The 16,352-nt window shown below is 38.3% G+C and overlaps 1 protein-coding gene across 3 annotated transcripts in view; it reads right to left on the bottom strand.

Moving 5' to 3' along the window:
• Positions 1-1,915: 1,915 nt before the first annotated feature.
• The window catches only part of TFDP2 (transcription factor Dp-2), a 51,064-nt gene continuing 36,627 nt past the window's right edge, over positions 1,916-16,352 (bottom strand). For 2 of the 3 annotated variants that reach the window (XM_082055060.1, XM_082055061.1), the window contains exons 10-13: positions 15,907-16,058; positions 12,334-12,500; positions 7,381-7,486; positions 1,916-6,470 (exon numbers count right to left, since the gene is read on the bottom strand). In XM_082055060.1, the coding sequence (XP_081911186.1) occupies positions 6,287-6,470; positions 7,381-7,486; positions 12,334-12,500; positions 15,907-16,058 (609 nt within the window). In that variant the 3' untranslated portion in view covers positions 1,916-6,286. Of the gene's footprint in view, positions 6,471-7,380; positions 7,487-7,515; positions 8,725-12,333; positions 12,501-15,906; positions 16,059-16,352 lie in introns of those variants that run through there. The other variant, XM_082055062.1, reaches the window with a different exon arrangement.

Below are 16,352 nucleotides of genomic sequence, written 5' to 3'. Positions count from 1 at the left end.
GAATTTCTGCCAAAGTGTTTGTGTGACCCTTTGTGCCAATACGTATGTTGGGGGAGGGGGAGAATAAGAGTGGATTAAAAAATTAATTTAAACTTCCAATCCCATATAGTTAGCATCCTCATAAAATGGATTTGTCAGTGCTTATTTTCTTCCCACCTACCACATTTACAAACCCTCCTTTGAGTTCAGCATTGAACAAGGTCATAAAGTAGCTTTCTCTGTGTTCTCTTAAAAAAAAAAAAAAGTCTCCATTAATCTAAAAGTTAATGGACCTTCAAGTGGTTTCTGCATTTTAAATACAAAAAGGAACTTGCTTCCATGCTGAGTATAGATTTTAAAAAGTGCTGCTGTGGCGGGGGGACAGATGGACGGCTGGACCTGCCGTCTTGCCGCACGCGCGTCAGCGCCAGCTCCGTGCCAGGGGTCCGGCTCTTGCCAGACCAGGCAGAAGCGGCAGCAGATTTGCAGTGTGTACAAACGGTGCCTGCACGGGTTACTGCTGACACCACGGGGGCCCAGGGCGTTATCTGCAGCCAGGAGCTGAGGAATGACGATGAACTCACACCCGTGTGCTTACAGGTTGGTTCAAAATACGATTAATTTTTTCACAGTAGGTGCTTGTGAGATACAGTGTCGTAACATTTGCATATAATCTCTGAAGTATTTTTCATATATACAGCCTGGCTTTAGGGACCAGGGAGTGTGCCAGAAACTTGTGTGATGGGTTGTGATTCAGCTGGTGATTTTTGAGGGAAATTCTGGGAGATCCACTTCATCTCTCATTAGTGTAACCAAATCTACTAATTGCTAAATTTACATTGGGGATTTAACAAACCCACCAAAAAAAAAAGAGACCAATTTTGTGGACTTAATCTTTTATGGTCAATGTTTTAACATTTGTGGCTGTTCAGAATAATTGTATGTGACCTAAAGATGTCAATGGGAAGGGCTCCGGATATGTGGTGGTTTTTTCCTCTAGAGCTGCCTTGGTCTTACGGGTGTGTCATTGCTGCTGCATGGAAGGCACAAGAACCAGACAGTGCTAGGGATTCATTTCTGTTTCAGCCTGGATAATAAGAATAGGCTAAAAAGAACTCACACTTAGAGACCCATTTTGTCTTGGAAAAAGCTTCCTATATACTGCATAGATGAATTTGATTTATATCTACAACTGGATTGAAGTTTTACATAGCTGCATCCTGCTATCCCATGGTGTTGATATATCTAAACTGCCTAGGCCTGGAAAGCACTGGGTATTTAAGAACAGCATTTAGAGAAGTCAGAAGATGAAGTAGTTGCCACTTACTGTAGCCAATACTAAGAGCTGCACATCTGGGCTGCTGGGAGGTTGCTGTATCTGCTTGGAATCACGGCCCTCTTACAGAGACCCTGAGCTGATCCAGGCCAGCCCGCTTCTCTTATTGGAGAAAGGAAAAATTAAGTTATTCATTCGCTCCTTATTGTTCCTAAGTGAGGGCTTTCTCCTGGCATTTGGACGGTTAGGTGTTTCTTCTGCACAATTTTGAGCAAGGATTTTTTGTGTCCTGCAGCTTAGGCGGATATCCTAAATGTTGGATTCTTGGGTACTGTCAAAAAAGAGGTAAGCAAAAAGAAATGTTGGTTTTGGCTGATCTTTGGGGTAGGCCAGACAAGGCAGGAGTATTAAAGATGTATAATGAATATGCACTCTCTGAGCAGCTGCAATAACCAGCGCCTTCCGTCGTTACTTTGGGGCTGCTTCTATGAGCGTTTCCTCACCGAACCGTCAGCACCAGCTGATCTGGGAACTTGGTTAAGTCTCAGGCATGAGAGTTTCAGGAATTTTCATGGTATCAGGATTTGGTTATATGAACACCTGCCAGCGGAAAAATAAGTATTTAGAGCTGTTAACATGCTTGCAAGAGTAGATCTGTGATAATCAGAAATTATAAATGATTTATTAGCATATTGCCTCTAGACATAAGTCAGAATTCAAGAAGTAGCATATTTAAAATAAAACCCAAACTCCATAAACAGACGAACAGTCTTTAGCCTCTTCCCTGGCCACCAGTAACGCTGCAAGAGGCACCGTTTCCCGGGCTGAAGGTTTAGACCGGGCCTTGGAGTAACTCAACTGCAGCATTTATTTCTTTAAAACTAATTAAGCTTGTAGTAAAGCAGAAGGATGGCACCTCAAAGTATGACTATTACTAGAACATTTTAAATAAAAACTTTAAAATGCTCATATAGTCTTTTCTCAGCTTCTTTCTATCTGGTTATTTAAAATACTTATGTCCCTGAGAGAGTCTTGTAATGAAAAGATATAAATTAGCTGGGTTGGTCAGAAAATAACTTGTTTTGTTTGTTTACTATATACCATAGCCTGTGGTTACTAGCTTTGTTTTTAAATGAATCCAAACCCCAAATGCCTTTAACTGCCCGAAAGGACAGTCTTCTCCATAAACTGCCTGGATATTTTCAGCTGAACAGAGCCAGTTAATTATAAAAATGAGTATTTCCCAGTGTTCAAATGTGATTAAGTTTCAGCTGTGTGCTTAAATTAAAACGGTGGATATGGTCAGAAGAGCGAGCACTTGATGTTTAAAACTTTACCTGTAGAATTCTAAACTCAAGCATTTTATGTATGAACTTGTTGGTTGGTTTGGTCTTTTTCTTAAAAATTAAGATGTGGTTATTAGGCCTTTTTACATGATGTTACTTGAGGCTGACTTGGCTGACCAGCACAAGTCCTTCTGGGGGTGTTCTGCTTACTCAGCAGTTTCCAGCAGCTCAAAAGGATGTGGAGTATTTTCAAGCTATAGTTCAACAAACTAACCAAAACCCTTGGCCAAAATGGAGTTGTCTACAGTGTGGCATGTACCAGGTTTAATGAAGTTAGTTAAAATCCTGCCTTCAGTTAAACTGGTATTAGTTTTTAAATATACACACTTTCTTAGACTGGGTGGATTATTGCCATTAATTCCAGAGTTGAAAGGAGAAGACTGGCACACCTTAGTACAATTTTAAATACCCGAATCCACAAACATTATGTCAGATTTCCACAGAACAGAAAAATGCAGTCTCCCAATCAATTTTTTTTTTTTGTCTAGTTTGTGCTGCTGACATGTTTTTCCAAGTCAAATTTAGATTTTTCAGGCACTATAAAGTCAGTCCAGAAATGAAGCTGTTTACTGCAATATACGTAAAGCATTTACACACAGTATTACATTGCTTGCAGCCAGGTGCCTTCTGAATGTATAAGCATGGAATAGTGTTCCAAGACTCAGAAACATGACCTGCATGTAAATGTGAACTTTGTCTTGTAAGAAGAGATACCATCTAGTACCAGTTGCTACCTGTTTCATACCAATGGATGTCGAGTGTTGCACGAGACACGAGGGGCTGATGGTAACTGAACAGAGAATGGGAAAACCAGTCGTGCTGATGAGCGTTTAATTGCGGCAAGTACCTGCTGCTGCTGCCGTTAGCTTAGTGGGAGCTGTGTGGTTGCTTAATATTCTCAGTCCCTTTGCTCATAGTTGGTGAGAGCTCAATTCAGATGCAGCGGCTGCATTTTGTGAGGTCTTGCATGTACCTGTTGGTTTTATTCTTTCAATATGTCACCTAAGATCAACAAGAATAATTGAAGGGCTTGCCTGAGATCATACACCAGCCACCATGGCTGCTTAGGGCCTAAAATTCTCCTGGTTCCCATAATTTAATGTAACCCCAAGACTACAGTGCTTTAGTTGCACTTCATTCTCAACTGGAACTTGGCACAAAGAATCCCAAGGAAATAATTTCCTTTTGAAGTATCTTTGAAATGTTCTAACTTGTTTTATCCTTTGTATTCAACTTCATAGTTTCAGAAAAATAACTTAAAGAGTTGGTTCAACTGTCTAAATAAACGTTATGTGCTCCTATATTATTATTGAAGAAGGTATAAAGTTAAATGTGCCCCTAATGTGGTGGGGAGGGGGAAATAATAACTTTAAAAATACTCCCCTCTTTAAGAGTTCCTTAGGATCCTGCATGTATCAGGTATTTTTGATCTGCCTTCTCCAGTACATGCTGATGAAAAGTTTTTAAGAAAACAATGGGTTTTTAAGAATAAAGCAATGATCTGTTTAAATGAAATGTCATTCATGAAGCTGATAATTCCATAGTAATATGCCTGGACAATCTGTTACCTTCTCCTCCTCTTATTTCACAAGTAAGCCACATCAATCAAGTGCACTGACTCAGCAAGAATATTATTTATTATTTTGTATTTGTAAAGCTTTTCTTCCTATAGAGGTAGTGTTACAGATTTGGTTGAAGTGAGGTGGTGTAAATCCCTTAGTCTGGTGTTGCCTGTGAGCACAGGACAGTCTTAACAGTCTTGCCCAGAGGGTGAGTAACACGGTAGGCATGTAAGAATTCTTTTAATTTGTGCATTTGAAACTTGTTTGTGTAAGATGACTCTACTTGCTCAGTCAAGAGCTGGACCTAAATAATGGTGCTGCCCTGTCTCTCAAATGCAGGAGTTCCAACTACCTGTGAAAAGTTTCTAAATTTTCAATGCAATCATGCAGGTGTGCTTGTATACTCCTCACGGTTTTACCTGTCCCATAGGTAGCCAGGCGTGTGCTGACTCCTGCGCAACAGCCAGGGCGCCCTCCAGCTGGAGCCTCAGCTCACCTCACTAGCTCAGGCTTGCTGCCTGAGCGCAGGTTTGTCTGTAAAACTGCCCGTGGACGTACCCCACACTGCGCTGGAGGAACGGCCACAGCACTCCAGGGGTACACGGCTCAAGCAAATAACAGTATTAGCGCTGCCTGATCTCGTACCTAAATAACAGAGCCAACATCACGGACCTCTGAGAGCGAACACACTGGTACTTAGCAGCAGGTCAACTACTTACATGCAGTATAGAAACTAAAAAGAAATATCACTATTTTAAACTGGATTTGCCTAATTAAAATAGTTAACTTCAAGACTAGTTAAAATACTGGATGTTAGAACACCATGGCAAGAGTACATCTACAGTGTATTTTGCTTTGGTTTTGGGTTGTTTTTTTGTTTGTTTTTTTTAAAGGTCTTTATGATTGGCTGTGATGTTAACTACAGAACACGGAGCCTCCTGTTGCAAGGCTAATTTAACAGTTCAAATGGGATTCTCGTTGTGCAATTTTTGCCACAAATTATTTGAAGAAGTGGTTTGGACACTACTGTTTTTCAAAGGCACATCAAGGTGAGTGCCACAGGGGTTCATCTGAAGCAAGTTAGTTTATCATAATCCAAGCTGACAAGAATGCAAACATGAAATGATGGGTTGTTGAAATGTAATTTTTTTCGTAAGAGCCTCAACCTATGACTTTGAGAGTTATGTGACCTGCCCACCCTGAATTTGAAAATACCACTTGAAAGCATGCTGCCTGAGATCCTGAACAGAAAGGCCTTCTTAAAAAAAACAACACATGCTATAAAATCAAAGGGATTACAGAGTTAGAACAGTAAAGGAGAAGCTATACTGAATACACGATGATATAGAAATACAATTTTTGAACTTTTTTTTCCTTGAAAAAAGCTGGTGCAGAGAATACTGCTGTTTTTATCCTGACAGTTTAATAATGGCTAAGAATAATCACTTATTTATAATAAATTAGATCTGCAGTATAAATGAACATATGAACCTTTCAAAAGAGACATACCTAGTGTTTTAGAGTATCTAAAATGGATTTAGACTATTTCGAGATTCATTTAATCACTTGCAATTTATATTACTTTAAGAATCTTCTATACAGCAAGTTGAACAGAAAAAAGCAAACATTCTAACAGCCCCTTTTCCCTAGAACAATTTTCATATAAGGTAGTTTTAAATAGCTATTTTAGCACATTCTCGTGTGCTCTCTCTCCCTTTTTCTAAAGGTAGCACAGCCAAAAGACAATGCAAGAATTGGCATTTGTTGACTGACTCTGTTTTCTTCACCATCTGGTAAAGGTAAGGGCAAGACAGACTTGAGACAGAATGTCCCAAAATGGAAAATGTGAACTTGATGTTTACTTTGCCAAATCTCCAGGGCCTTTGTTCTTTTCCTTGGTTAGAGCTGATAAAAACCCACTTTGCTCTGTGTCTGCATGTCGCTCTGTGTTCAGTTACAAAAAGTTTTCAGTTTCAGCTGTGGATGAATCTGCTTTGAAGCTTCCATTTTGCTTCACTGAATACAGTGGAAACCAAGGCAAGAAACTTAAGTAAAATCCGAACAGGAGCTCCTGTTCAGAATACTTATGAGCAGCATTTTGTATATTCCATTTTCTACTGTCCTTATTCTGGGGAGGAAGAATCCTCATCTTCATCCTCTTCATCTTCATCATTGAACGAGCATGGCGTCTCTCCCCGTGACTCAGAGTAGCGTGACGTTGCGCTGCTGGACTGTTGGCTGCTAGGGGCAAGAATCTGCCCGGTTGCTAAGGCCACTTCAGCATCCAGACACAACCCTGGATTCTCACTATCAAAACAACAGAAATGTTGAAGTTTAGAGGATTTCTCATTAAGTTTTAAGCTTTCTTTTTGGCCTCAGCTTTTCCTTTAGTTAAGTAAATGCTACTACCAAGGAAAAATCCAAAAGACTTACATGTAACACAGCTAATAGTCATGAAAACTGCTAAAATATTGGAAAGTTGCATAAAGGTTATTGTGTGGCTTTTTTTTTGGTACTAGTAGAATTGCTCAAGCTGAAGAAAGCTTAAAGAATGAAACCATCACACTTTTGTCAATACACAGAAATGTTTGGAATATTAAATTAAGCTATTAAATGCCATGACGAAGAACCTGTTCCAGAATAATCTTTCCTTCCATTTTTTAAGGTACGTGTAAATTCCGAGCAACATATGGTTGTTGAGGGTTTTTTCCTCGATTGGGTTTTTGGTGGTGGTGGTTGTTTGCTGGTTAGTTTTTAATTTAAAATTATTATTAGACTCTGTGGACTAAACATCTTTCATGAAAGCTTAGGCAGTAGTGCATTTGGACACTGAATATTCTTTTGTAGTCTTCGGAAGTATTATACTGTCAGGCTTTTTCCCATATGTAATTATCTGTTTGTAGTTCATGCCCAGGCTGGAACTCAAGGTTAATCAGAAAAACTCTGCTTTTAATAATAGAGGCTTGGAAGTGATTCTGTTCTTTTGAAACACAGATACAAAAGAGCTAGTGTGTTCAAAACTCAAAGCATATTGATTTGACCTTTTAAATATAATTATCAAGGAAGACAGAATAAGAGACTTTTTCAAAATCAAAAATTAACGATAATAGAAAACATCTCATTTCCTGCATGTAAAGGGTATGAAATAGTGATGTTACTGAAAGTACCACAAGCATATGTTGCTATCGTTGAATAAAAAAAAAAGATTTTTATTTACCTTGACTTAGCATCCGAAGTGCCTCCTGCTACCTCTAACTGAGAAACTGCTTGTGCTGAGCTTGAAAGTAACCCTTGGTTAATCCATGAAAATCCTGCAGACATATCTAGAAGACAGCATAATTGCGTTTACAGTAGTTACTTAAGTTTTTCTTCCTTCTACAATCTTAAACTTTGTATTCTCTTGACAGTGTATGCCTAGCACAGGGACTGTTTTAAGGAGGTTGTCACAGCCACGTAAATTGGCTCATTGTCCATGGGGATTCACAGGCTACTTTGTTTTGTGCTGTGGAGACTTGTTAGCAGAGGCTTTGAACATGGCACAAATCACTAGATACTGGCAGCTTTAGGGTGATCTATGAGGCTGGAATAGATGAGAATAATTGAATATGGACATAGCTGGATGGCTTTCATTAAGATTGCCCTAAATATGGGTTTGTTTTTACAGAGAACATGTTCTGACAGTCTCCTGTCTTCACAGGAGGAGGCCAAACCAGGTGGAATGTCTGTGTTGTATTTATGTTAATGAAGTGGATTAGAGATGTATCAGTGTTGTTTCCTGGTCTTTTGAAGGGGTGTACCTGTATGTACATGCTTAATATTCCAGAAGCATAACAAGTCACTGCTAGTAATCTCGTCTTTTATTAGCATTTTGGGATAATAGCTAATCAGTTGTGTTTTGGTTTTTTTCGAAGAGCAAGCTAAAGTGTGGATTTTACACATAAGGCAGAAAGAAGGTTCATAGATGCACATCCCTGCTTTATACTTTAGTTGCCCTACATTTCTAAATTTTATTTTGCAGAGGGCTCTGAGGACCCAGGGCAAAGAGGAAGTTTGTGGAAGCTGGGGAGTTTAAGAAGCCATTTGCTGTCTGGAAAGGACTGTCAAAATAGAAGGCTGCCTACAATGAGAAGCCTTACTACTTCTAGCAGAGCAGAGCAATTACTAACAGCTACACTGATGAACCAGGGGCAGCAGCTTGGAAAAACTTCCAAAGGTGGTACAGTCCAATTGAAGAGTGGCATCCGTGTTATGAACTAGACTTTTCTTGTAGGAGATATACTTGGTAGAGATTTGTACTTCACATGAGAAGGCTGTAAAGGAATACCCACACTAGCCTTGAGTCATTAATGCAAAAGTGGAAGTGCTGCACAGGATTACTGATGATAGCTGAACGAGCGCATTCATTCAATGGATACTTTATCTCTTCAGTTCCAACTCCAGCCTGCTTTCCAGTCCAGGCTTGTTATGCAGGTAGATCACAGAGCACTTCTTCATGCAGGGACAAATAACAAGTGGTGTAATCTAGAGGTCCTAAACTGCACCACTTTCTCTGCCCACTGCCCTAGTGGGATACACACAAATGGGATGGTGTTACTGCACCTATTAGTGCCTCAGGACTTTTATTTCCTGCTTTTTGTCATCTGTAGTCTCCTTTCTAGGAGTGAAGACTCAGCTGATGAAGGCAGGACTTGGTTTGGCATTAAATACTGGTTATATATGCATGGCTTAAAAGGCACAGGATGTTCCTTGGATATGGTTCTACTAGAGTTTATGCTTATCTCAATCAGTTCCATATTTCTTTCCGCCCTCCTTTACACTTGAACTGTTCTAGTTTGAGTCCTTAGCTAGATAGTTCTACATGCTAAATCATCAGAAACTCATCTGCTAGATAAAGAGCCTGCAGTTTTGTATCCTGAACCAGCTTATTAAGAGGGCAGAGGAAAGTAACTGTGTCAAAATGAAGAAATGGGTAGCAATGTGTAAATAGGAGTATGACCCTGGGATGGCATCTTAATCTGGTGCTTAGAAATAACATTGCTCCTTCCATGGTAAGAGCTGGCAAGTCTTGTGGTTGCAGTGCAGTCTGTTGTGTGTCCATCACTTTTTTCTGAATTACCGATTTAGCTAAAGCAACGCTCTAATGTTAACTTTTAGTATAAGTTATAGTTAAGCTGCTGTGTTCTGTACTCCTGCTCCCTTCTGGGAAACAAGATCAAATCATGTCAGTTTTAGAAGTCTGCATCAACTATGAGAATGGAGCAACAGAAAAATGTGTTACAAACATCATTTTACATAGATATAATTTTGTTTATGGTATTAATATGCCTAAGCTTCTGCTGATTTTGACGGCAGTCAGATACCTGAGGATCATATCAATATAGTACTTAATATTTATTTTAAGAAAACCTAACACTTTTTTGGTAAGGCATCATGAAACCTATAGAATGCCTAGAAGACACTATTTTTATCAAATTAGGGCACTTGAAGAGTGGCTAAAACACATGATCCTCCTGGAAAGAAAATCCACTAGTAAGGTGCTGATGCACACACCGGTTCAGCAGTTCCAAGCAAATTATTTGGTAGGTTTAATGCAACCACAAGTTACTTTTTTAAAAGCTGAGATGGTCCAAGATTTTCTGTCAACTTTAAATTTCTTTTACTGAACTGGTTTAGTCTTGGATTCTTTCAACTGTTTTCCAGTCCTGTTGGCAAGCATTACAATACAAACTGTTGTTAGTGCTTGGAAGTCATTAACTATCTGCTAAAAAGATGACTAGGCTACAGTCAGACTAACATTGTACAGGAAATTACCTACTTAAGACATATTAGAACAGGACTGGTTTCTACAGCAGTGGAGTTAATGAAGTCAGCAAGTGTGGGAGAACTTTAATCTTAATTTTGAAAAAATTACTCAGTGAATAAATAAGAGACCTTGATTTGCTTTCCTTGTATGGTAGTAATGGAAGCTAATGGACTTAGAAGTGCTATCAGGAGAGCTGTGAAGGTAACTATGAATTCTAACACCTGGTGATGAGCCTTCCATTTCACTACTCTTGCAGTGTAAGATGCAGTGTATAAAGATTGCCAAGGTTAAAATGAGGAGTTATACTTAACCGAAAATATGTAACCAGGCAAATGCTGGCTTTTCAAATATTGTGCCAAATATTTAAATCTGTTTCTCTTATTTGTCAGCTACTACCACTAGGAACATCTACCATGCAATTCATACTCTTAAATGTAGATTAAGTTGGAAGCAACAGAGAGAAGAAAACTTCAAAATAAATGTACATACTCTAGTAACAATACTTCTGGACTCGTTTCTTTCAGAGGCTGAACCAGCTGGATGTAACCCATATCTGAAGAGTACATTACTTGCCTCCATGCATTTTGAGTAAAAAATAAAATCAATACATTTCTTATGATGAATATTCTGGGTAGCTTTCTGGCTGCTGGTCTGCTAACTAGGGAGATAACCCTAATCACAACATTCCTGAAGAATATGCAACCTTAGAACCTGGTTTTGTCTATTTTCCTTGAAACAAAGTACTATAAATAGTTGTTTCTCTCTTGCACAGGAACATCACAGTTGTTTTGCCTTTAATGCTTTCAGTAAAAAACCCCAGCAGCAGTACATTGGTGTGGCTGAATTTTTTTCAAAAGAAACTAAAAGGAACTACTAATCACTAGTTTAGCCATGTAGTTTTATTGCTTAATCTTTAAAAGCTGGTTTTACTCAGTAATAATGTAATGACACAGGGTTCTATTGCAAATGTAAGGAAACCCTTTTCTCTGAAGATAAATGCAGATTTAAAATGAAATAGAAATCTTAGTTTGCTCCTCGATACATGGGAGCAATGAAGTGACTTGAAGATCGCAACACTATTGAGAGATGTGGGTTCTGCTCCTTTCCCCTTTTTTATATTGTTAGTAAATCACGTTGTAAATCATTTTAGTTGAATGAACTTGCAAGGAACAAATCAAGATGTCTTCCAGCCTCTCTTTTTGGCACCAGTGCAGCCCTATAAAGACTTGGTGTGTAATTTCAAAATTGACTGAAATTAAAATATGCAATCTTAGTTTTAAAACCCATGGGACAAGGTGACCAGGAAAACACAAACAAGTGTTGATAAACATAAGCACATTTGATGTAGTTTGAAATGTTAAGGTATTTAAAATGTACTAATTTCAGTGAATGTAACTAAATTCTGATGTATATCCAGCAGTGTTTTGACATAATGAATGTTAAGCAACTGTTTCATTCTTAATTCCCTCACATAGTAAAATCAAGAACACAAACCAACATGTCCAGTTTCCTGACTACTTAACTATATTTTTCTTACCAAAACAAAATATTATTTCCAATATAAACCCTGCATTTAAAATATCCTGAAGATTAAATGTTGCCCACAGAAGAGAGTCAACTTTAGGAAAGTTTTTAAAAAATTAAGTCAAATATTTCCAACATTTCCAATATTAAGTCAAAGTTTCCAACCTCCCTTTGTGAAAGACACAGTTTTATACTACTGTAATTTAAACAAGACCAAAGCCTAGTTAGTAGAGAAGTCAGGGCAACTTGTCTCAAAAATGAAGGTCTGTATTCAGTAATTCATTGGGTACCACCACCCAATGGTGGAGCTCACCACTCACGGACTGAGAGTACACTGAGGCGTGTCTGCCTGGACAGAGATGCGGAGAATTCCCAGCAGAGCTCACCCTGCCTCAGGCGAGTAACGTGCAAACGCAGCTGGGTCACCTATGGATTACACTCAACCACTTCAAGATGCTCGTTTTCTTTCCTTTTCTTCCCTAACTTGGCAAGAGCTGCCTTCTTCCAGTTTGCCCCTCCACACATCCACAGTTATTAAAAATTAATACTAACCCATGAAAATCTGTTCTTAGTGTCAATTTAGTTATTTAAGAAATAACTTCTTCATAATGCAGCGCCCTCAGAAGTTCGTTGTTATAAATCAGTGTTAATTAAGTTTACAGGACAACTGTGATAGTTCTTCCAAAACTAACTTTAAAATAACTCATTTTTGTACAAACCCTACTGGCTCCCATAAATTTCAAATGTCACACACCTATGGAGGTTAGTATCATTAATTTTGTTCTGTTAACTAACATTATGGATTTGATCAGGAACAATATTTAAAAGTCTCCTCTAACTTACCTGTGATGTAGCCTTCTAAAGCTTTTGGCACCAGTGACTTTGCAGTTCTTAGGTCCTCAGCTGAACATTTGCCTGCCTCAAGCCCAAAGGACATTCCCATTCTCTTCAGCACCTCACTGTCATCGTGAATCTCAAAAGTGTTGTCGAAATTAAAGAGGTATTCAAATCTGCATGTAAAAAGTCAAAGTGAGATGGTTTTGAAAAGAGCACAACTATGCCTTTTTTCGCCTATATTTCTTCTATTGTTTTTTTGGAACGCACTGAGGTTAGTGTCTAGATTATTCATTATCTGTGAAGGGTCCTCAAAAAAAGAAAAAAAAATCAACTGCTTTTCCTCTTCTGTTTCTGTGACTGGCAGGCCTGCAGGATTGAAAATGGCACGTTCTCAATTAAAGTAACTTCACCACTGCAGGAAGAAAGTCTAACATTTTCAACCTCATTAAATAGATTCAAAGGGGAGAGGGAGGCCTTACTGAACATGAACCTTCTCTTGTACTAAATCCAATACTTTTAAAGGTTACCTGCACCCCTGTCACCAAAATCACTATTTTGTTTTTCTTTCTTTTACATTTCACTTCTTTTCTACTGTGCAACACTCCTCCTGTGAACTGACCTATTTACCTTGGTAGAACTTGGCTTTTTTTGCATGCAGCTAGCAATGCAGTCTGTTCAGAGTTCTGTATGTTTGCAACCTACCGTTCCTGCTGCAGGGCTCTCAAAATGTGTTTCATTGCATATAAAAATGGAAATAGTGACATAAACTTAATATAGCTTTAAGAAGGCATCTAGACTGGCCTTATGCTGTGATCACAGGCTATTAAAAGCCTGGACAGCACTAGTACACGGATTACAATATCAAGCCAGTTCTCAGTACCTCATTTTCTACTGACAAAACCTTTATCCCTGGAAAAGCAACCCATCCGTGAGGTACGATCTTTAAAAGATAACTCACTAGTGGGTCTTCTTTCTAGGCCAAAGAGTCCATGTGGTCCTTCTGTGAAAGCCTTTTCATACCTTCAGGCTTTCTTGATACCCTCCTGTGTGTCTCTCCTGATTATGCTATACCCTTTCCAAGAACAAGACAGCATATAATATTCTAGATATAAAAGACTGCACATACCTGGTTTTACATTGTAGGTCTTTCTTACCTTTTTTTTTTTTTTCCTAACAATTTGCAGCATTATTTTGGCTGTCGCAGATAAATCAACTTTTGTTAAAGCTACGTCCAGAGGCCAGTGCTGTGTATGCAAAGTTTGGGTAATGTTCCCGTCCCTTTCCCATGCTAAGTGCAAATTTGATCAACAATGAATTTAATCTAGATTTTCTGCTCTTGCAGGTAATTCTTTCTCTAAGGGTGCAAGGGTCTACTTCCTACATGTTTCCTGTAATGTATAGCATTGTATCTCCAATGGCGAGATCACCTGCATTTCCTGTTAGAGATGTTCTAATTTCTGATACTTCTATTCTGTCTGAATGTGTGTTTAAAACTAGGTATTCTGTTTCCTTTTCTTTCTTTTCTTAAGACCTAGAGCATTTATATAGAAGCATCATATACACTAAATTCATTTTTTCTGTTCAGGTTCCTCAGCTTTTCAATATAATTTTTAACTTCTTCATTCTTCTCTGAAGACTGTGCTTCACTCCAGCTTCAGAAATGTCATTCCCAGTATGTTGCTTGGCACTCTCTGCCTTCTCAAACTCTAAACAAAACTTGCCCAATAACCTCTCTGTTTCACACATGAGAAATTTCATTCTGTTTTGGCTGAATAAAGCCTGTTCTTGCATAGGAAAAAACTTAGAAAACACAAGCTTATGTTCCTCATGATGCTAAATCCCCCTGATATGTACCTTTTTTTTCCAAGCAAGTATTTTGTTCTGGAGGATCCTCTGTAAATAAAATTTGAGTGGCTAATGCTGTGAGCTTATCTGTTCACGGGACTTTCTGCTGTTGTATCAGAGATACTGACTAATCAATGGTTTATATAACTGTTTTTCAGAAGAAAGGCAAACGGAAGCCCATTACAACAGTGAGTTATTAACTGAGGTTGAAAGCAACTGAAGGGCAAGCACTCCACTTGACCAGTGATGGGATTAGGCAGCGCAAACACTCTCCAACATACTAGAGAATGTGAATTCTCCAAACTGAGTAACCACTTTTGCCAACTGCCTTATTTAGCAGATCAATGTAGCAGTGGTTTAAACACTAGCAGTTTCTGGCACTATCTGTATATCGCTGCTGCCACTAATCAGTTGCACGAATAAAAACCGCAGTGGAAAGCTTGTTTAATTTGGGTGGTACACTTAATGATCTCCAGATGACAGTAATACTGAAGCTCAGTTATATAAACTGAAATATCAACAACTTAAATAACTTTGGTGTGCTTATTTCTAGTAGTAGTGTTTTCTTACAATTTGAGATCTTAGAAGCATGTTACACTTCTCTAGATCCCAAATGCCAGTTTAATCTCTGACAACTTCAAAGCAGCAGTTCTGAAGTTTCAGTATTAAATTGTCCACCTTCTTAACAACTTCAAACCTAAATATAGAGCACTGTTCAAAAGTGCAGTAAAAACTAAATAGCATGCCTATAAAAGAGTATAGTTAAGCCGAATCAATATTGATCCTAAAGTTCCCAACTTACTGAACTGCAGTGCTGATGGGAATGTTCAAATGTTTTGTCACAGAATGTATTTGACTTCAGTCTAATTTTCTACAAAAATTCAACTTTTAATAGTATTGCTTTTTTCCATGTTGGTGCTTAGCTTACTGGAGACAGTCTATTAATTGACTTGAAGTTCAGTATGGGATTTGTATGCCATAGAGTGAAATCTGTATAATCTACAGTATTAAAGCAAAGCCAGCTATTTTCAGCTAATAAACTAGTTGTGATCTGATTTGGAGTTAACATAACAGTGTCTCATACTTTTAGCCACATTTTCACAGGATGAACACCACAAGCACCCAGAAGTACCTAAGTGGAAGATCTTCAGATTAAGATAAGAGTGCAATTATTAGCAATTTGCTTGCAAAGACAAGATTTCAAATGTCTATATAATTTCCTTCCTTTTTTCCCTTGTAAGAGCTAGGTATAACCTTTTTGCTATTAAAAGACACTTTCAAAGTTGTTATCACCTCTAGGATGTTACTTTTGTATCACATGAATCACCTTGTGTTTCTGACTAAATACATTTATGGCATATGAGGAATAGGAATTCAGAAGCACTAGCACATGGCTTTACTAAAAGTTAGTGCTGTCCTAGTATCTAACTTGATTCAGTTATCTCTTCTGTGCAGTAAATGCTCTTTGAAATGTCAGTCTCAAGTACCTTTTACAACAATGGAAGGCAGCCTGTTTTAACTAGTGGCTGTAAAGCAATGTTGATAAGCTTATTCCTATCACTACTGCAGTTGCATTAAATATCAAAAAACCAAAACAAAACACCCCCCTGAAGTCACAGTAGCAAATTTAAACACATAATTAGTAAACTAGAAAAACTTATCTCATTTGTTCAAAGAAAAATTCCAGTCCACAAAAGAAATAGAATTCTAAAAATTGATTCCATAAATACTCACTTATCACTTGATATGCTGCAGTCTATAACTGTTCTTTTGCTAGTGTTGACTATTAAGAAAGGCAGCTGTATTGTTGAGTTCAAAGCTGGAGGGCCTTGATTTTGTTGTTCGTTTTGCTGATTTCTTTGTACCAAATTTTTGAATGCTATTTGCTGTAGAAAGAAAGAATGATCACTGACAGTAAAAGACACCAATGTTTCCAGCAAGTGGAACTACATAACTCTTATTTACTAACTCTCAATACCTCCAGTAATTTTCCGTAAAAAAGTAAATTGTGGCCTGACCTCCTCTTTGCACTAGCAAAGCTCACCAGAAACACGAGTTACACACAAACTTAAGAGACATTTTCCATTAAGAACTACGTAGAGAAGGGAACTCTGGGGGGACCTGGAGTCAACAAAGGGACTCAGGAGTTAGTTGCTCCCATTGCTACTAATGTTGACCAA

Source organism: Streptopelia decaocto (assembly GCF_964273445.1).
Source record: "Streptopelia decaocto genome assembly, chromosome: 6".
In the NCBI taxonomy this organism is placed as follows: domain Eukaryota; kingdom Metazoa; phylum Chordata; class Aves; order Columbiformes; family Columbidae; genus Streptopelia; species Streptopelia decaocto.
This window is presented reverse-complemented; position numbering and strand designations above follow the sequence as displayed.